General features: G+C 37.5%; 1 protein-coding gene across 3 annotated transcripts in view; it reads right to left on the bottom strand.

Annotated features, from left to right (window-relative positions):
* LOC124289320 (rho GTPase-activating protein 24-like) overlaps positions 1-22,201 on the bottom strand; it is a 46,846-nt gene that overhangs the window by 23,507 nt on the left and 1,138 nt on the right. The window contains exons 2-3 of one of the 3 annotated variants that reach the window (XM_046725928.1): positions 12,138-12,207; positions 1,396-1,653 (exon numbers count right to left, since the gene is read on the bottom strand). In XM_046725928.1, the coding sequence (XP_046581884.1) occupies positions 1,396-1,653; positions 12,138-12,204 (325 nt within the window). In that variant the 5' untranslated portion in view covers positions 12,205-12,207. Of the gene's footprint in view, positions 1-1,395; positions 1,654-10,853; positions 10,859-12,137; positions 12,208-22,201 lie in introns of those variants that run through there. The other 2 variants (XM_046725930.1, XM_046725929.1) reach the window with 2 other exon arrangements.

The raw sequence follows: 22,201 nt of genomic DNA, 5'->3' as shown, positions 1-22,201 counted from the left end.
ACTGCCGGGTCATGCACAGAAAGGCTGTAACACACGAAAAAAAGTGTAACGTAAATGCTACGTAAACACACAGAAAACAGCCCCCCTGCAAAGAAAATGGAAACAGTCCTGCAGCAAGAATGGGCACGCCCAAGCAGGCGGAACACTAGAGTAAACAACCAAGATGGCTGTCCCCAAAAAGAGCCGAAAAGAGCGTGAAAACAAGCACAAATTAGGCAATAATATCAAGATACACAAAACCAAGAGACAGAGACATAGGAGAATACAAAACACCAAACATGCCCAGTGGAGTGATATTCGTGACGTGGGAACACACCCCACACCGAAGTGAGAGACACGAGGCAGCCAGGTAAGTGAAGTTTACTTTAATTATGTTCTTCACCTACACAGAGAAGAATATAGGATATAAAAAGCATACATACCAAAAACAAACAAGAACTTTAAGATCTGAAAGTATCAGTGAGTAGCAAACTAGCGAAATAAAAAAACGTCTGTCACGCAGTACGCTTGAAGTAAAAGTGATTTTTGGATAGACCGCGCTTGCGCGGAGAGGGGAGATCACGTCACTTCTGTTCCTGTACACTCGTCGATACTTGAGGTAGCCATTCTAGAGAATGGAGAATCAACGACTGTCTGATCTCTTTTAGGCGGAGTTTGAGGTAATATGCATAAGACCTATGGTAAGGTAAGTTAAAAATTTAGTTTATACTAATATTACAATACACATTTTGAGGAAAATATACAGAAAGTGGTCCTGAAAAAAAAATAAAAAGATTATTATTTTGTAGGTCAGTTTGTTATAAACATAGTTTACTGTACAAATATTCCAGTCATTTAGTAATGGTTTGTCCATAACTGAGACCTGAACCAGTCCAACCAGTGATGAACTGCATGAGCAACAATCCATGCCAGGAAACAATAAGCCAGGTCACATGTTGCAACCACCTGTTCCACCTTATAACCCATAAAGATCCGGGTTAGAATTGTTTTTTCGCAAGAGGCGACAAACTGGATCGGGTGGTCAGAATCGCTCACTTGGTTGACACCTTCGTATCCCAATTGCATAGATCGATACTCATGCTGTTGATCACTGGATCGTCTGGTCCAGACTTGATTATTAACAGACCGCCGGCATATAGCTGAAATATTGCTGAGTGCAGCATAAAACTAAACTCACTCTTATAGTTGCTCTACCAACTTGCAGGACATGAAGATCCGGGTTAGAATTGGTCTTCAGCAACCCTTGCTTGCTGTAAGAGTTATTATCCCTAACTAACAGTGTACTTCTCTACGCTTGCCTGGTTGAAGACTGAACAATACATTGACTGTTTCATCAAGGCTGATAATCTGTTTTACAACCATACTGTCAGTAACTGTTAATACACGTTAGCTCACCTGGTACAAGATCAAAGCAGAACTTCTCTGGCTCGTCCGGACTAACAGGATGCTCGGTGACTTTGTGGCTACCACTTGTCAGAAAGTATGAACTCTGAGGCCTAATATCATCCTCTTTGCTGAACTGAAACAGCATCTTGTCCGAGAGAACAAACCAGCGCCGGTGCCAGATCTTCATCATTCCACCCTTCTTTTGAAGCCATCCCTTCCGAGACTTCCTCTGCAGACCCTTTAGGCTGGGTGGTATGGGGTTCATGTCTGGAATGACAGGGGATAGATACAGGCATTATGAGACGTTTAGTCTGGAATCTGATATTGAAGGTATCATACAAAATTAGGAGTCTATTTATAGAAATGTCAGTAAGATTTAGAGGTGTATTTATTAGTATTTTCTGTAACTCATGTTATATCAGCATGAACGAATAGAAGGTCTAACATAAATTATTGGCTTTGATACTTGCGAAAGAATATTTAACCCAAACAACATCTGAATAACAAGGTCAGAAAACAAGACAGGAGTGAAAACTAAACTGGAATATGGTTATTATTATCAAATGGAGTATTCTTTGTAAGATTAAGGGCATCAGGGTATAATATTTCGATTGTATTGGAAGATATACCCTGGATCCAAGCGCCAGAAAGGTTACTGATTATTATTTAGGATAAAAGATGTTTTAGATAAGTAGGCAGAGTTAGGCAGAACATAGAGTGCAAAGACCTTCTCCAAAACATTCCGTTAGTATTTCTTTTAATCTTGTGACATAGAAATAATATAAATATTAACACACAAACAAAAATAAATTCATAAAGTTCAACATTATCAATTTGATATACATGAATATGATTTCATTTTATCCAAAACAACAGAAAATTCGGGAATTAATTTATGAACAATAGATTTGTGAGGGGAAGTTCCTGTATCATAACTCATGACTAAATGCTATCTCAAGATCAATTTCAATTCCCTGTGACTCCAGACAGCAATGACTAATGAACAAAAATAAATGTCCTCATTTGGGAAATTTGATCAATTGGGCTATGAGATACACACTAGATTGACCTTAGTGAGTGACTGGGGTTGAAGTGACCCTTACTATAGCAGTTACCATGGCAATCTGCAAATTATTGCCGAGGTTAAGTGGCCAAACTAGTGGTTGACAGTATGAACTACATCATTAGTACAATGTCAACTGTAAATCCTTGGCAAAAATGCCACAAATACTCTGATGACATATTGTATTTGCAGCTACATATTAGCCTTTCTAACAACAAGCATGAAGTCCTATCTAATTGTTGTCTATAGAATGTTTAAAAAATGAATAAAATGGTATAATAAATTAGCATGTAATTTTGGTGGCTGAGTAAGACAGTCTGTGTGGTTTAATGCCCTATTGAAATGCCTCAGTGAATCAGCTTAAAGAGCCAAGAAACCTTGATGTTAAACAGGCCATTGACATTTACTGCACTGGTGAAACCTATATGATTTTGTATGGTGCAAATAAACCAAGAATAACAATCAGGGAAAATCTGAGATTATAACCCACAATCACTGGATTCTGGTGTGTCTAAGAAAGATAACTCTATTCAGCAAATGCTGCAACCTCAAGTGGACGTGTCCTTTCCGTGTTAACTGATTTGTGATTGACTGAGTCAATTTTAACATGTTTAATGTCTCTTTGAAGAGACTTCAGTAACATTACACTGAAAGAAGAGCCTGAGGAGATGCAGGTCTTAACGGTTTAAATGTAAACCCATGAGGTGAGGTGAAATTGGGTTTAACGTCGTGCTTGAGAATTTTTTGCTCATATGACGATGTGCATGCGTGTGTATGTGTAGGTGCGGCTGCTTGTACTAGCCCAGACTGAAGCTGGTTTTATAGTGCTAGCCCACTGAGATACCATGCCGCAGTGAAGCATGAATACCCCACTCAGACACATTATACTGACTCTGAGCAGACCAGTCCTTGATGTACCCATTAATGCCGGGCGCCAGGCAGGGACCAACAAGTACCATATTTTAACGTCTTTTAGTATGACGCAGTCGGGAATCGAACCCGCGACCTTCTGCTCTCTGGGCGGACGCTCTAACCACTACACCACGGAGGCGGTCTTGTAAACCCATGAGCTAAGTATGGTACTGACAAAACTTGAGACATAATCAGGGCTAACCATGATATAGAACCACAATCGTTAAAGTTTCAAACATGCCAAAGGGACACAACTCTACACAGCAAATGGCAGTACCTTAGTCCACTGGGCCACCCCCCTTCCTTAAACATACAATTAACTGTCAGGACAGTGAGGAAAAGATGAATACAAAACAATAAAGATGTTCATGTCAATAAAAATATGAATATCAGATGGCTAAGCTTCAAAAGAATTAACAGAATTATATTACAAAGCCATACATAGAGAAAAGTATGAATACATTTACAGGGTTAAAATGTAAGAATGAATACAAGTATGTTAGTACACACAAATATACAATAGACATAGCTATACAACATACAATACATTATATTTTTATTAGCAGTATATACATGGCTGAAAGCTGGACGCACATCTGGAAATAACAAGTTCTTAATACACAGAGGGAACAACCAATGACAAACAAATCTAACTATTAGCTAAAACATTAACGATATCTGAAAAAAAAAAAAAGAGAGGCATTTATTAACAAACAAATTTGAACTATTACATAGATCGTGCAACTTAAAACATTAAAAAAAAATGATATATATTATTTTAATATTTTAAAGATGATTTATACAATATCTGTGAGTCTGTATAAAAGAAATAAAAAATTTCTAAGTTATATTCTATTAGCTGTTAGTTCTATGGACAGTGAGCACTAGATCTTCATTGCTGGGTTGGCTATTGGGGATCAGTAGAGTATCTATACAAGTACTGGTATTTATCCTGTCTTTTGTACATGACTGCACTGAAACGTGATCAACTGAACTGGTGAGCTGTACAAGCACAATGATCAGATTACATAATCTTAGTTCAACAGATCACACCATAGTTATAAAGTGAGTGAGTTAGTAAGTTGGCTTTTAAGCCACTTTTAGAAATATTCCAGCAATATCACGGTGCAGAACACCAGAAATGGGCTGTACACATTGTACCTATGTGGGGAATCGAACCCGGGCCTTCGGTGTGAGGACCGAATGCATTAACCACTAGGCTACCCCATCGCCCCTCCATGGTTTAAAAAAAAATGCAAGATAATTTCCTTTCTAAAAGACAAGAGTGAGTGAGTGTGTGAGAGACTGAGGTGGTCTTTACACTTCTTTTAGCAATATTCCAGCAATATCACAGCAGGGGACATCAGAAATGGGCTTCACACATTGTACCCATGTGGGGAATCAAGCCCAATTTTCAAGTAAATGCTTTAACCACTGGGCTACCCCACCGATACAAACACACAATGCTTTACCCAGAATGTGGGTAAATGTAAAATATGTTATATATGGGATTATACTGTTAAGTGGAACTCAAGTAAACAAGAAAATTTGGATGGAATGTGGTTCACAAATATTAACAGAATACGTTAAGTATTAATTGTAAATAACAAAAGATCATATAAAAAACATTACTACAGTGTACACAACATATAAAAAGTAGATGAGGATCCCTTTGTACTGCTAACAAATTGGAACATCATCAAATTGAAATGAAAATGCTGTTTGTTGTGAAAGATATGGAGTAAAAATCCATTGTTAAAGATTCATTGCAATACCTGTACTAATGATAATTATCATACATTTTTTTGTACATAATGTTTCGTTAAAAGCAGATCAGGCCTTAAAAACTAACAAAGTATGTCTTTTTTTCCAATTGCAAGACTGATCTCAATTTAAGGTGCCAACCTAAATGTCCTTTCTGTCACAATGTCACTACAATGCTGAAATGTAGGAGGATGACATTACATTTCAACTCACTCACTGTCCGGAAAATCAAAGCAGACAAATAAAACTCAACCAAGCACTGTTTGGTTTTGGATGGGTATTTTTAAAAGGCCAAAAAAATAAGAGTTAATTTTTGCTATTGCGGTTATAGAGCAATAGTACTAGACAGTGGTGAAATAGTTTTGCAATAGTTGCAGCTATGAGGCTTGTTAATAACATGAATCAAGTTGACAGACAATTGTACAAATATTGCTGACAATCATTTTCTTCCATGACACTGCTGACTCCAAAGGGAAGTAACTCTAATCTGAAGTCATCGGCTCCTTTGTAACCAACATACAGGCAGATTATAAATTAGCACAATTTATGTTCTATTTAACTAACTAGTAAACATCTCAATTACCAACAACACATTTGGCATTCTCATTCCCTGATGGAGTAGTATTATTCTAATGCAAACCAACCAAATACACTGACAATGAGATATATTGAGATAACACTAAAAGCTTCCTACTCTATTTTGAAATTAAGCACAATTGAAACCACAACAGTATTTTTATTATGTATGGAGTCAAGTAGTTTATCATAAAATCATGACATTTTGATACCTGTGATGAAAATATGGAATTTGAAACAGTAAAATTAAAGTATTATGTAACAATACTACCGTGCAACAGGAAAGTAATGGTGGAGAAAATCTTTCACACAGAGTTCAACAGGAAATGTTGATGAAAACAGAAACACATAATTTACACAAGAACTTACCAGATAAATACATTTTTTTCAAACTCGTGAACTTTGAACACTTCATTCATTTCAAGAAAGCATAAGAATTCTGACCTTTGCAAAGATAACTGAAGCAAAGTTTCTCCATCAAAACCTTGTTTTCAGATGAGAGGTTAAAAATATAACAGAAGCATATATGGACAAGTTGCCACAGCTAAGCTTAAATATTGCTGATACTGATAAAGCCATTTGAAGTTATAGTTATATATAGTGTGTACCATAATGGAGAGTGTGCGATGAACACTGTGACTTTTCCACCATGTGTTAAGCCTCCTCCACCAGCTTGTCCAGAGTAGAGTTTCAGACCTACTCTAAATCTGATCTACCTCATTAGATGGTATCCTGTTGTTAGTTTTTCCAGATTCTCTTCATCTAAACCTATTTCTACTGCCTCCTTTCTTACAATATTAAGGCCAGAAAAAAATATACTCTTTGTATGTACACTCTTCATATATACTGCTTTTAGCTGAATCTTATCACAGTGAATTATGCATGCAAATTACTTTTCAAAACAGTTTTTTTCTGTGGTTTGAAAAAGGGTGGGATTTAGTTATCAGCATTATAATCCATCTGTCTGTCCTCCATGTGTTTTCAATTTGAGGAACAGAACACCAAAGCTGTTGACTATTTCAAGAGTGAGTGAGTATGGTTTTACGCCACTTTTAGCAATATTCCAGCAACATCATGGCTGTGGACACCATAAATGGGCATCACACATTGTACCCATGTGGGGAAATCGAACCCAGGCCTTTGGCGTGACGAGCGAACGCTTTAACCACTATGCTCATGCTGTTGATCACTGGATTGCCCGGTCCAGGCTCGATTATGTACAGACCGCCACCATATAGCTGGAATATTGCTGAGTGCGGCGTAAAACTGAACTCACTCACTCACTTTAACCACTAGGCTGCCCCACTGCCCCGCCTATTTCATGATGAAACTTGTACTGCCGATCAGTCTTGTGGTGAACTGAACCTTTTATCTATTTGGGACTACACTGCATTATTTCTTCTACTATGAACTGCAGGTATCCAGTGCACAATGAGCCAAAGAAGGGTACCTTCTCCTCACAGCCAATATGTTTTTTAGAAATGACCCACTAATGGCATGAATACTGGAATTTATCCTGGAACCCCTATGAGGCTTCATCGAGATTAAAGCTGTAATGAGACACTTTGCAATAGATACCAAGCAAGGTACAACACAGAACATGATATGGTCCACTGAGAACTTATATAGAACTAGAGTATCACACTGGCTGCCTCCCTCCCTAATACACATCTAGCCAGGTCTTAGTGACTGACTGACTGACTGAGTTTAGTTTTACGCCGCTTTTAGCAATATTCCAGCAATATCACGGCGGGGGACACCAGAAATGGGCTTAACACATTGTGCCCATGTGGGGAATCGAACCCGGGTCTTCGGCGTAACGAGACAACGCTTTAACCACTAGGCTACCCCACCGCCCCCCAGGTCTTAGTGGCAGTCTGGGCCATACCATACCATGGGGATTATGAAGAATGGTCCCTAGTAACATATCCTGAACAAGGAAGCAGCTTCCCCACATCATTTGGGGCGGTGGGGTACATCAATGGTTAAAGCATTTGCTCGTCCTGCCAGACCAGGGCTTGATTTCTCAAATGGGTACAATGTGTGAAGCTGTGCTGTGATATTGCTGGAATATTGCTAAAAGTGGGTGGTGGGGTAGCCTAGTGGTTAAAGCATTGGCTTGTCACGCCGAAGACCCAGGTTCGAATCCCCACATGGGTACAATGTGTGAAGCCCATTTTTGGTGTGTTGTGCTGTGATATTGCTGGAATATTGCTAAAAGTGGTGTAAAACCATATTCACCCACTCACATGTCTAGGTTTGTGACTCATGATGGTGCCACTAGAATTACACACAAGCAGCTTGCCCACATCACTTGTCTCAACTTGAAAGCTGTGTACTAACAATTCACTTCCTGACCATGTCTCCCGACCAGGATGTATCCAAAAGTTTCCCCTACAGTAGAACAGCTGTAGTTTTGACACAGACATATCATTTGGATCCCAGTTGAACATTCAAAATGTCCCTGAATTGTATTTACTTTAGGGGTGATGGGGTAGTGTAGTGGTTAAAGCGTTGGCTCGTCACGCCGAAGACCCGGGTTCGAATCCCCACATGGGTACAACGTGTGAAGCCCATTTCTGGTGTCCCCCGCCGTGATGTTGCTGGAATATTGCTAAAAGCGGCGTAAAGCCAAACTCAGTCAGACAGTATTTACTTGACAACTAATTTATATAATTCAGCTTCAATATCTCATCTACAAATGAAACTTACAGAACTTACAGGTAGAAAAACATTTTCAAGTATATTCTAGTGCTTCTTTGAATTGTGCATTTATTCAAAATTTCACAATATTACAATGTATGTCATAGTGATTCTAAACTGAAGTCAATTGCTTTGTCTTGCATATCTAGCAGTTAAAAATTGTGAAAAACATTTAATTTCTTTATATTTCTTTTTCTTGTTATCGTTATATATGTTATTTTTGTCAAATTATCGTTGTTTGTTAACAGCCTGATGTGTGACAACATCTATGACACATCCAAGTTCTAATTTAATCCAATAAATACTGACAGCCACACCAGTCTACTAACATAGTTAATCTTAACAAATATCTATACAACATGAATAACCTTCAACGATGGTCTAACAACAATAAAAATCAAATCAAATCATAATTACTTTTTGCTGGACTCCAAATGCGTTTGAAGAGACCCATTTTGTGTGATGATATACGCTACTGACGTTTGTGTATCTACTGAACATTTCAACCAAGAACAACAGGAAATGTAAGCATAGTCACCCGAATGACGTAAGTATGGACGCTTTCACTGATAAACAAACACAACTATATCTTAACTTCCTAAAGTTGTAAATGGGTGAGGTAGCCTTTCATATCTAAATCATAAGTAGATAACTATCAGTCACATGACTCTTTAAAGTTTAGTATTGATAAAAGATTTATTCAATATAAATTTCTTTGAAGGAGAGCAAAAAGGATCTAGGTCACAGAAGTCGACTGCTTTGGTGACTCGACAACCACGGATGTGCTGCTGACAAATTGGATCAAAAGGGACACACATAATCAGCATATCCTGATCATCCAAGGGAGTGAGTGAGGGAGTGGGTTTAGTTTTACGCCGCACTCAGCAATATTCCAGCTATATGGCAGTGGTCTGTACATAATCGAGTCTGGACCAGACAATCCAGTGATCAACAGCATGAGCATCGATCTGCGCAACTGGGAACCGATGACATGTGTCAAGCAAGTCAGCGCACCTGACCACCCGTTCCCATTAGTCGCCTCTTACTCCAAGCATGGGTTACTGAAGATTGATAATTCACGGGTCCCCAGATTGGCAGAGAACATAGTGGAAGGAGTTTTTAACATCATTTTCTCACTGATAGCTACCAGGTTTTGTAGCCAATAATTACACTTGTTGAATAACGATTGAATAAGCAGGCTTTGAAGATATTATTGTTAACATGGTGAAAAATATTCAGTCCCTTTACTGATAGACAATATGGTGTTCATGACATTTTTCAAAAACATACTCAGCTGAAATAAATTACCCTGACGGAATTAAAGCCAGTTTATACAAAAGTATGCAAAATTCAACCCTTTCACAAAGACAGTAATCTTGCCCAGGATTTGGAACCTAGTGGTTTTATGACAAAACATGTCGGTCATGTGGCTAGGGTAACGTGAATAAACCAGGCAGGTGTTCTATGTAGGTGGTCCATCTTTACAGCATTGGAATTTGCCAGGAATTTTATTCATTTCTCCAGGTCAGCTTGTTGCTTTACATCATAGTGAGCAATGTTGTAGCTTTGATATGTCTGCCTGTAAGTAATATCTGGCCCAGCAAACCAGTTATTGATAGTTTAAGCAATGTGAGCAACATCACTAAAATTAAAACATTCATTTAACCACTTCGTACAACATGTGCCGACTTCTCAGATTGAAATCCATTTGGATAGTAATCAATTTAATGGCTGTTAATATTAACCTGCGCTGGTTATCCACAACGTGATTGCAACTAAATTCCTTCCCAATTTAAATAAATTATTATCAGGAAACCAGTGAAATACAAATGTTAGCCAGGTCGTGTGACATGGACGTACATTATTTTGACATTATACTGACCCTCTTGGTTAGCTATCCATCATTATCTATCTGTCCTGCGACCAGGGCTCCAGATAAGGGCCGTATCGGCGTATGTATGGATAAAAAAATTTGCATGATACGGTAGGAAATAATTTATAAAACGTAGCAGATACGCACCACGTCTTAGAATCATTTACAGACGTATTTATCTGAAAAGGTATTGTTTTATTGTTTATTGACCAGTTTAGACAAGACTAGCAATGTTGTGGTACATATATGAAACGAAACACAAGACTACTGATACTCCATTAAATTCCATTCAGTACTCTAAATGTAGGCTTAAGGTTTTCGAGTATTCCTATATTGAATAAATAATGAGTACGTACTCCTGGTGTTCAAAAATTATCTGGAGCCCTGGCAACTCTCAAGAAATCATATCAGGTTTGGTGAAAGATTTAAATTATTTGTTACACTGTAATGGTGGGACATGGCTGAGGCGGTATTCACAAACTGATCCAAATATGGCAATGTAACTGTTGTGATATAGCAGGCAAACACCACTGCAGGAAAAGAAACCTTTCAAAATTTCCAACTTGACCACAGGACCTGTCAGTGGACAATAATTAGTGGTCCTGTCTGTACTTCACTGGTCCAAAATAACATTCATAGATTTACATAACTATCAATAGAAAATTCACTGCTCACCAGGACCACTGCAAACCTGTCATTTAATGGTCCTGATGAATTTTTACTAGCCAGGGACCACAGCACCAGCGTAAATTCCGAACACTACTTTGAAGGAAAAACAAGTATTTAGGTGTTACCAAATATTTGCACATTTTACAGGCAAGTCTCATAATACATCATTCACAGAAAAATCCAATTTTCTTATGCTGTAGTCATCCCTGCAACAGACACATTATGTAGTCGTGTATTTTATTAATTGTTGATCACAAAACCAGTGTTTAATAGCATGAACATCAGTAAAAACAATGAGCCAGTGTCAGCAATAGAACCTTCACAAAATGAAAACAAATATCCTGATCCAAATTGGTTAGCTGGACCATTAAACAACAAACAAACAAATATTTTTCAAACCAGACTCACAAGGATATCTTTGCTTTTGCAAACTGAAAACATTTACTTACAGATTTATACAAACTACAGGAATTACAAGTATCTATCCCAAAGGTCTAAGGATTAAAATACTAGTTTCCGAGCAACACAAAGAAAGTCAACATTAATTCATGAAGGAGTGATAGTCCATGATTTGCAAAAAAGTTATTCTTTAAGTCACCTTGCATCAATTTATTTCAGAAAAACATAATTTTTCTCATGTCAAGTGATGACATCAGCTCAGCTGGGCTATTGATGGAACATAACACAATTGTTTTAACTTTTGAACAATGGATGATGTCATCTCCAAATATATGCTAAACTGTGACATCACAATATCAGATCCTCACGCAGATCAATATCAGCTATGGAACAACTTAAATGATCAGCAAGAAGGAGTCAAAGGTAATTCTTTAATTCAGAACAATATCCTTGATATTATTAGGTCTGTTGCTATATACTTATATCATGTCAGAAATATTGGAAGTCACAGAAAACAGGTAAGTGATCTTGCCCAAGGAAACAAATCTTTAGTATGTTACTGAAATAAACTTGTCTGACTGTCTGAAAATTACTGAAAATAATTTCACAGATATCCTTGTTTCTGTGGGTAAGTTTTCCGTTCCCAAATGGGCTTATTATAACAGCTACAAAAAGGCATGAAAAATGGCGACCAAGAAACAAAGTGACAAAAGACAAGCTGGACTAAGTACAACAGTGAGAAAGCATGCTTTGAGACTAAATGAAGAAAGTAACACATTGTTGGCTTCATACCTACGTAGAAGGTGCATGTGGCATGCGCTCCGCTGTCAGGTTCATTGACCTGGCCACATCCAAACATTGTCTTTAAAAAATAAATAATACAAAAAGATAATATAAGGTGTGCATGAAGGTGGAAGGCAAAAATACAACAATTATATTCAACATGCATGTGTGGTAATTAGTTTGCTGGGTGCCCTTGTACAAAACAACATTTGCGCTAAGACTACCTTAAGTCTATGTTAAGCGACCGCCTCCGTGGTGTAGTGGTTAGAGCGTCCGCCCGGAGAGCGGTAGGTTTCGGGTTCGATCCCCGACCGCGTCATACCAAAAGACGTAAAATAAGGTACTTGTTGGTCCCTGCCTGGCGCTCGGCATTAATGGGTACAACAAGGACTGGTCGGCTTTCGGAGTCAGTATAATGTGTCTGAGTGGGGTATTCATGCTTCACTGCGGCATGGTATCTCAGTGGGCTAGCACTATAAAACCAGCTTCAGTCTGGGCTAGTACAAGCAGCCGCACATACACATACACGCGCATGCACGTCGTCATATGAGTGAAATATTCTCAAGTACGATGTTAAATCCAATGTCACCTCACCTCACCTATGTTAAGGTATGGGAGCTGCAGTCACCTTATTGCTAAGATCGCTTTGTACAATGGCACCCTGGGCCCTGTTTCACAAAGTGATCGTAGTGCTAGGGTGATCGTAACTCCCATACTTTAACATAGACTTACGACAGTCGTAGCACTACGATCACTTTGTGAAACAGGCCCCAGGGCCCCGTTCCTCAAAGTGATCGTAGCGCTACGACAGTCGTAAGTCTATGTTAAAGTATGGGAGTTACGATCATCTTAGCGTTACAATCGCTTTGTGGAACGGGACCCTGGTCTTCCCATCAACATTCTCATCACCAGTGTAAATATGGTGAAGAGTGGGTGGGTTATTCAAATGGTGAAGAACAATGTTACATGTCAGCATGGTCAGTGAGTGTGTGATAATGGTTTTATACCTCTTCTTGCTCTATGAGGGTAAGGACAACATCAGGTCGAGGGTTAAAGTAAGGGCTTGATTAAGGTAAGGAGGGCCAAATTAAGGTAAGGGTAGAATTGGTTATGGTAAATATGAAACAGGGACTAATATACATCATGCATTCTGAAAAAGGAATGTGTGCTATGTCAGTAGAACTGAAAAAAAAAGAAAGAACAAAAATAATCATTCTAAGGCAAAGTGTTCTTGATAATATGACTCAAACATGAAAAATATCTATCATCACATGTGAAAAATTGAAACGGAAACATAATGCTTCCATTTGGGCTGTTTGATGTGGGCGGTGCATCAGTGAAGTGACTATTATCTTAGTCTAAAAACACAAAATAGATATTAACACGTAAATTGAGAAAAGATACTCTGGAACTGCCCATGATTGTCATATTGTTTTTGTTACACACAATGGTGTCAGTCACGTGAACAGTGTTAGTAAAACACACGCATCATATTGAAATTTACAGCATATTGCCTCAGTGTTATAGGACTGGTTTGATGATGTCCCTATTCCCAGACTGAACCACCCTGATCAGTGATCTAGGTGGAGGTTCACATTTTTCAGATATCACACAAATCTAAATAGCATATATGTTTCAGTTTTCGTATATTTAAAGGGTTTATATTATTTAAGTATTGTCATACAAACCTAGGGTGGAAAGCTTTTATAAGGGAGGGGCTTTGATTCATCAGATTACTGCACAATATACAAGATACGTGAAAGGAATACAGAAATATTTCATGAACAGAAATACCGAACTGTGTCAAGTGTCAGTTATGTCATGTAATATCAGCTCCAGGACGCAGCCATGCTAGTATTCATGATAATGACCAACATACTTCCTCATTCAGGGGGATATCCGCTCTTGCTTACAACACAATTTCTTCCTTCACATCAAAAACTGTTACAATACTCAGTGAGTGAGTTTGGTTGAATGCCACTATATAACAGTGTTTTAGTTACAAAATGGCAGTCAGCTTGATGTGGAACGATACCAAAAGTGACGCAGATGTTAAGACATTCACCACTTTGGGAAACTACAAATATATGTTTGGTGAAGATAACCTGAGAAACATTATTAGGGTAAATCAGGGAATTCAGACCTAAATAGGAGTCTGGTACACCTAAGGGAAGCAACTCAGCACTCAGCAAAACAAAATTCAGGGATGGCAACAGGAAAATCATTGTGTCATCAAATGGGGAGTTCAGGGGAATTCAGACGATTTAGACGATTCACAGAATTGATCAATTTGAAATAAAATTGGTGGAAATCCACGAATCAGCGGAAAACTGCCATCCTAAAATCTAAAGATGAACATATTCACCACAATGCTACTGTCCCAACTGATGGCAAACATTTGGAGAATCCATACACATAAATTCAAGTATTATTATTGTAAATGGTACTTACATGCTGAATTACTAACCTTCACAGGAAAATCACAATGGCTTTCAACAAACCATCCCAATTATTTGTAATGGCTCCCACTGAGCTGTGTTTGCTGAGGTATGTATATATAGCCCATATCTCCCCAGCATACCACGATGCAGGTGGTGGTCAGTGCTGCAGTTATCAACAGCCCTGTACATCACAGGGAAACATACTTCCTTATTCACTGCTGTGAAAGTACATGACCATAAGCTGTCATAATTAACTGATACCAAAGCATATTGGTAAATCTAATACACAATAAACAAATTTCATAGAGATTTGTAAATTGTATCTACCAAATTTAGCTAAATCCATGTTAATCCATGGCATCATAATATAATAAAGAAGTTGTCAGCCACAAAGTATCTTACCATTCTTATTTATCAACTTCTAAAATGCAAATCAAGCAGAACATGTAAACATTTGTTAGCATCTTGTATAAATTGCTAGATAATGTACTGATGCTTTGGTAATGCTAATGAAGTGTGACAAGAGTTAACTGCCCTTGCTAATTGATACACTCTGTCAAAACCTGACATCTGGGCAGAAAATGATAATCAGGATAATGTTCCATAAACTAAATATTTCCGGGGTGAGGGTAGGCCATTGATACTTTTATACAAGTCACAACTAGCAATATTAGACAAAAATTACCATCTAAATGATTTTTTCCGAAACCTATTCTACTATGTTAACGTTCTCTGTGAATGAATGTAGTGTTGGTTCGCGCCTTCCTGTGTAGCAGCATGGAGGCTACTGAGTGTGCAAAATTAGATGCTTTTAGATGCTGAGATAAAAGAAACTGGCACCAACAAAATATGTACGATTACTTGATTGATTTAAACATATTTTATTCACAAATGTGAAAGGGATTGGGGACAAGTAATCCAACTTAAAATACCTGCTCCCTAACGATCACTTCCACATCCATGTAATTTGTACGACAAGCAACTACATATTCAAATTTTACAAATCTAATGAATAGAACATTAGGAAAATTTTGTACCTTAACATTCTAAACAGTTATCATATGTGAAACACATATCTATCATTGTACGTTAACTAACTACTACACAGTTCAAGTGACATATTTCTATGGTTGAAGACAATTTGTCCATAGACGTATGATACTGCCATAGTTTTGGATGTATTTACATGACAGTGAATATGTATTAAGTACACAGGATTTTAATTTAGCCAGCAGGTAGGTCATCATAATGTTCACTGAAAACAGAATAATATTTTATCCTTGTTTTATCCATCCGAAGAGAATGAAACATTCATACGGCAGTAACGTCTTCCTTCATACGTGTATTTGGTTAGTTGTATAGCCTAGTAGTTAAGTGGGGCGGTGGGTAGCCTAGTGGTTAAAACGTTTGCTTGCCACGCTGAAGACCTGTGTTCGATTCCCCTATATGGGTACAATATGGCAAGCCCGTTTCGCTGATATTGCTGGAATATTGCTAAAAGCGGTGTAAAACCATACTCACTCACTAGTAGTGAAGTGTCTGCTCGTCAGGCCCAGGTTTGATTCTCCTCGGTACAAAGTGTATAACCTATATTGGTATTCCCTGTGTTAAAAGCAGCATAAATGCAAAATCAATCGCTAATACCATGATTTCAGTACCGTTTTTGACATTTTGTGAGCACCACTGTTTACTCCAGTCTTCCCCAGGGTTGAACACTGCCGATCAGCAGCTCACATTTATAAATCAAGTCTGACTTCCTAGTTTCAGTATCTGTGACAACCGGAAAGGACAAAACATATTGTTTGTCAGATATTAAATACGCCCATTGTAGTTAAAATAAGCTGAAAGATTAACTGTGTACAGCAATGTTTTATTAATTATCGTGATTCCCCTTAGTTAGTGTATGTAAAGGTGTTATGATCTATTGTGATCCTACAAGATTATTTAAGACTCATCGTGATCCTACAAGACTAACTAGTATACAGCAATATTTTATGACTTGTCGTGATCCTACAAGATTACCTAGTGTACAGCAATATTTTATGACTTGTCGTGATACTACAAGATTACCTAGTGTACAGCAATATTTTATGACATATCGTGATCCAACAAGTTGAACTAGTGTACAGAAATATGTTATGGCTTATCGTGATCCGATCTATTTGTTTACAGCAATGTTTCGTGATTTATTGTGATCCTACAAAGTTTTTCGTTGACTGATCATACAAGATAGGTAAGTGAAGACCAAAATTTCGTGACTGCTTCTGATCTAATAAGTCAAGTTAGCAAAAGCAATGAATATTTTTGGCTATCAAGAAAACAAAAAAGAGATGTAAAAAAAACATTAACCTGATTTACAAATATACGAATCCTCACACTTGTCTTATCAAACTGTAGTGATGGAGAATTTGAGCGAGTGAGTTTAGTTTTACACCGCACGCAGCAATATTCCAGCTATATGGCGGCGGTCTGTAAATAATCGAGTCTGGACCAAACAATCCAGTGATCAACAGCATGAGCATCAATCTGCGCAATTGGGAACCGATGACATGTGTCAACCAAGTCAGCGAGCCTGACCACCCGATCCCGGGGAGGGAGAGTTTGAATCAAACTAGACATCAACACAAGTGGAAGAGGCACTTAATCAATGTCCATAAAAAAGAATCAATCTATCCTTAATAAAACTCAGGAATTTGGTCAAGATGATGTTTTGAAACAATAATGTGTCTTAAACTTCAATTTCCAAGTCCAAAAATAAACACACCCCAAAACATTATTACAAAGAACAATGTTGAAAGAATCAAACAGAAACCATATTGGAAGTTCAACTGACCTACTGACATTACTTCACTTAACATCACTCAATGCCAAAAGGAATGAACAGTTTACAAGCACTTAACACACCTTCTTTAACACGTCTAGCTCTCCTTTCACCTACGTGGGAACACACACACACCTGTGACAGCTATGTAGAGAGAGTCAAGGACATGTAAGCAGCCTGGTACAACATAGCTACTGATTGACTGTATGCACAAGCAGATTCTCTATGAAGTTCAGGGGGTTCGAGACTAATGCTCAGTCCCTGAAAATATAGATCCGGGTGAGAATTGGTCTTCCACAACCCATGCTTGTCATAAGAGGCGACCAATGGGACCCGGGAGGTCAGGCTTCCTGACCATTGTATCCAAATTGCATAGATTGATGCTCAGGCTGTTGACGATTATTTACAGACCGCCGCCATACAGTTGGAATATTGCTGAGTGTGGCGTAAAACTAAACTCACTCATACTGTTGATCACTTGATGTATGGTCAAGACTCGATTATTTACAGACTGCTGCCCTATAGATGGAATATTGCTGATCGCATCATTAAATATCAAACAAACAAATTTGAAAGAAACAAAAAAGTCCATTTTGATTAAAGAGGCAGGAGATTCAGAACCTGAAGAAAAATTCTGGCTTTTTAATTTAGAGAAAAGGCAGGGTGGTAGTTAAAACCATATGGTTCAGGGATTTGAATGTATTCCTGTGGAGAACCATCGATAGATACCAGTTACATGGGTGAATGAGTGAGTGAGTTACATTTTACGCCACACTCAGCAATATTCCAGCTATATGGCAGAGGTCTGTAAATAATCAAGTCTGGACCAGACAATCCAGTGATCAACAGCATGGGCACCGATGACATGTGTCAACCAAGCCAGCGAGCCTGACCACCCGATCCCGTTAGTCGCCTCTTAAGACAAGCATGGGTTACTGAAGATTCATTCTAACCCAGACTTTCACGGGTCACCAGTTACATGAACCAGGCATGATACCTTTGAATTATTGAAATTTAACCAAGTTCTAAAGTTTAGGGTGCACACTGATCTTTTGAACAGGGTATATAATGTGAGCACTTTGAGCATACAACTTCTGTATGGAAGTTAGCACAACATAATTAGTAGTAGCAGTATCTCAAACCATCCTTGTCTCACGTCAATGACTGAAATCAAGTGAAACACTATCAAATTGATCTTTTGCCCCCCCAAAAGTCGCTTCCTTTGAAAACAGTTTCCACCATATTTCCAGAGAAGTTCTTCCTAGTGAATTGTTTTGTTTTGAAACAAAAGCATCATATTTTCCTCTTCACCAGAGACCATATATCAGCATATTGTCTGTCTTCACCTACAAGTCAAATCCTGTCAACAATGTATTTGTTATTCCTGAATTCTGTGTGCGTGTCAGGAACTTGATAACACACAGACTACAGATGTAATCACTGTACATAAATGTTGCTTAGATCCTGTGTACAAGGTTTAGATTTCAGTGAAATCCTTACTTAGCTGTTGTGTGGACGCCAGGCCCATGCAAGTACATATCAGCCAACTTAATTAACTATAATCACCATTATTTATCTACTTTGTAGAAAGTAAGATCAAAGACTTTGCTTTCATCAAGACCGAAATCACTCAAATCTTAATAATTAAACACTTGTATTGTTAGCATGCTATTACAAATGTGACTATTTGAAAATATGTAGCGAAATGATTAGTGATAAAACATCCCAAATAAAATATTTCAAAGAACATTTTAATGCATAACACTTCAAATGCATCATAGCATTTCCTAAATGTTCAATAATAATCTGCAATCGCAGACTGTGGGTAGACTTCCACAAGTCTGTAATGTAATAATTAATAGTTCAAATGAAAATTTCTACAAAAATAAAATAACAGACTGTACTGTCTGCTTATCTGGACTTGCCTCTTTGAAGGATAGAATTACTATACATTCAGGGGTGGAAATAACTTTAAAATTGCTAGTGTACTCCGTACAGTGGCACATGTGAAAGTACTTGCCCTGATAATTTTTCCACTATACCGGACGTTTTCTTGTTGATTTTTTAAATAAACAACATAATTAACATTGGCAAGTCAACTGGACAACAGTACAGTGTGATATACAAATTTGCTTGCCCGGCAGAAAAAAACACTGGAGTCGGACGTCGGGCAATGGGTTATTTCCACCCCTGTACATAATAATGATAATAACTAGATATTTCTATAGTGCTAGTATCCAGTTTAGTAACTGCTCAGAAGCGTTTTTTGGAGCCTGCACAAAAACTGCAAATGGTTAACAATATGTTTCAGTTAAAAAGTGGGTTTTCAATTTTGACTGAAAAGTAGTCAGTTCTGTGGTGGATCTGATCTCGTATGGAATTAGTTGTCAGTAAAGCCTTGTTAAGTGTAATAATGCCTCAATCACACACTGGGGTGTTAAGTGTAATAATGCCAGTATTTCAGTTACCTTGTGCTGTATCAATGCATTGCTGCATAACAGCAACTAGTGGCGTAACGATTCATCGATAGTATTGATGTTTGCATCGTCGACTATGCGATAAGAGTGCATCGATACAAAACACATTTAGGCAATATATCAGGATATTTATATAGCGAGGGTCCATGATACATCAATACATCGCCACGAGAGACGATAAATCCCGATACAACTTAAATACTACTTAAAGTTGTATTGCATTAGGAGTATTGCATTAGGAATAGGAAGGGAGTCTCTTTGAAATTCATCTGAATTTTAAAAACAAATTGAACCTTATAGGAATTTGTTTGTGTCTGCTATAAAGTTACATGAACAAAGGAGTTAGTGTATCAGTGAAAGAATGTGAACAGTTTTCAAACTCTGTGAACTGTAGAATACTTGTCTTCAAGTAATTGAAATATGTTTTAGTTGTTTGACAAATAACACCATTTAATAACAACTATGAACGATGCCTTAGCTTTGTTAAGCAAGAGAACAAAGAGAGGATAAAATTTAGAATGCATACTTATGAGTTTTTTCAGTGATTCTGAATTCTGATATAAATTACTGCCTAACACACCAATTGGGTTTACTCTGTATTCAAGATTAGCTATCCTTACCAAACAGATTGGACAAAACGGAATATTTTGCCCCTGCTTCAGACATTCATTATCCTTCTAATTTAGGAGGACCGCCTCTGTGGTGTAGTGGAGAGCGGAAGGTTGTGGGTTCGATCCCTGTCAGTGTCATACCAAAAGACGTTAAAATATGGTACTTGTTGGTCCCTGCCTGGCGCTTGGCAGTAATGGGTACAACAAGGACTGGTCGGCTCGGAGTCAGTATAATGTGTCTGAGTGGGGTATTCATGCTTAACTGCGGCATGGTATCTCAGTGGGCTAGAACTATAAAACCAGCATAAGTCTGGGCTAGTACAAGCAGCCACACATTCACACGCATGCATGTCGTCATATGAACGAAATATTCTTAAGTAGGACGTTAAACCCCATTTCACCTCACCTTACCCTTAGGAATGAATACAGGATTTTGAAAAATAGAAGACTGGGTTTTTGAGCTTGCACAATATCAAAGCCACAAGTTCATGACAAATTTACATAGGCTTCCTAACACACCAATTTGGGTTTAATCTGTATTCAAGATTACGTATCCTGAGAAGACAAATTGGACTAAACAGAATATTTTGTCAGTGCTACAAACATGCATTTATGCAGCAGCTGATTGTTTTCATATCTTTTGTCACAGCAAATACTTCGTATGGCAAAAGGCAAACCTACTATACATGTATATGTGTATACATTTTTCCCAATTCAAGATTTCTGTCACATCAAATTGTATGTGTTAAAATGATCTAACAAGCATTATTCAAGGTTCTAGTGATAAGCCATTCTACCTGCAACATCCTGGTCACACAGTCATGATGAATAAAATACATACAGTTGAATTATAACCTAAAACATATTTTAATGTTATGCAATACAATAGAAGACCATATAGATCATAAATGATCATTAAGAAACTTAAGAGGATAATTAATTCCAGAGCTACAGATAACATTTTTGGTCATTGGGTTATGTACTTGCTTGTCTTCATCTCAATTGGGTATCCTAACTTTCCTTTGAGTAACCAAATAAATTGTACCCATTTCACTCAAACTCAATTGGGTATTTTGTCATGTTCCATTGATTGTAAAAACATAATAAAGTTTAAATGTTAGTGCTTGTTATTTATATTTGATCTGTAATAATAGAAACGATAAGAAAGACTGCAAGTTCCCAAGATCATGATTGACCTAAAACAGAACCTCTCAATATACTTCAGTTATTTTATCTATCCACCGGTACACAAGCTAAGATTTTACATTTTTGTGTGTACGCATGTAAGATCACATTTATTGAATATTTACAAAAATTCAAGTGTACATGTACGCAATATACTTAATAGGAATTGAGTTTTCACATAAATATTTGCGTAATGTACGCAGATACACAGCTTATCTGTACCTCTGAATTCACTAAGAGATATAACATGTAAATTAAATTATCAATTATATTTCTCAGTCTTGACAAGCTGTTTTTCAACATGAACATTACAGAAACTTCTAACTTAACAAACACATATAACTTTTTCAAATCTGAAAAGACAACTTTAACCTTTGGTGTCTTGAGCTCTTTGCTGACACAGATATTTTTTCAATAAAAGTAGTCAAATGAAATCATTGCTACACTTAAGATGTATCAAAGTTTAAACCAACTGTAATGGCTGTAATCACTAATTAATTGACTTTAATTGCAATTACTTAGAGCATAACATTTATAA

This window comes from Haliotis rubra, unplaced genomic scaffold, assembly GCF_003918875.1.
Source record: "Haliotis rubra isolate DU_JTF1 unplaced genomic scaffold, ASM391887v1 Scf44, whole genome shotgun sequence".
In the NCBI taxonomy this organism is placed as follows: Eukaryota; Metazoa; Mollusca; class Gastropoda; order Lepetellida; family Haliotidae; genus Haliotis; species Haliotis rubra.
This window is presented reverse-complemented; position numbering and strand designations above follow the sequence as displayed.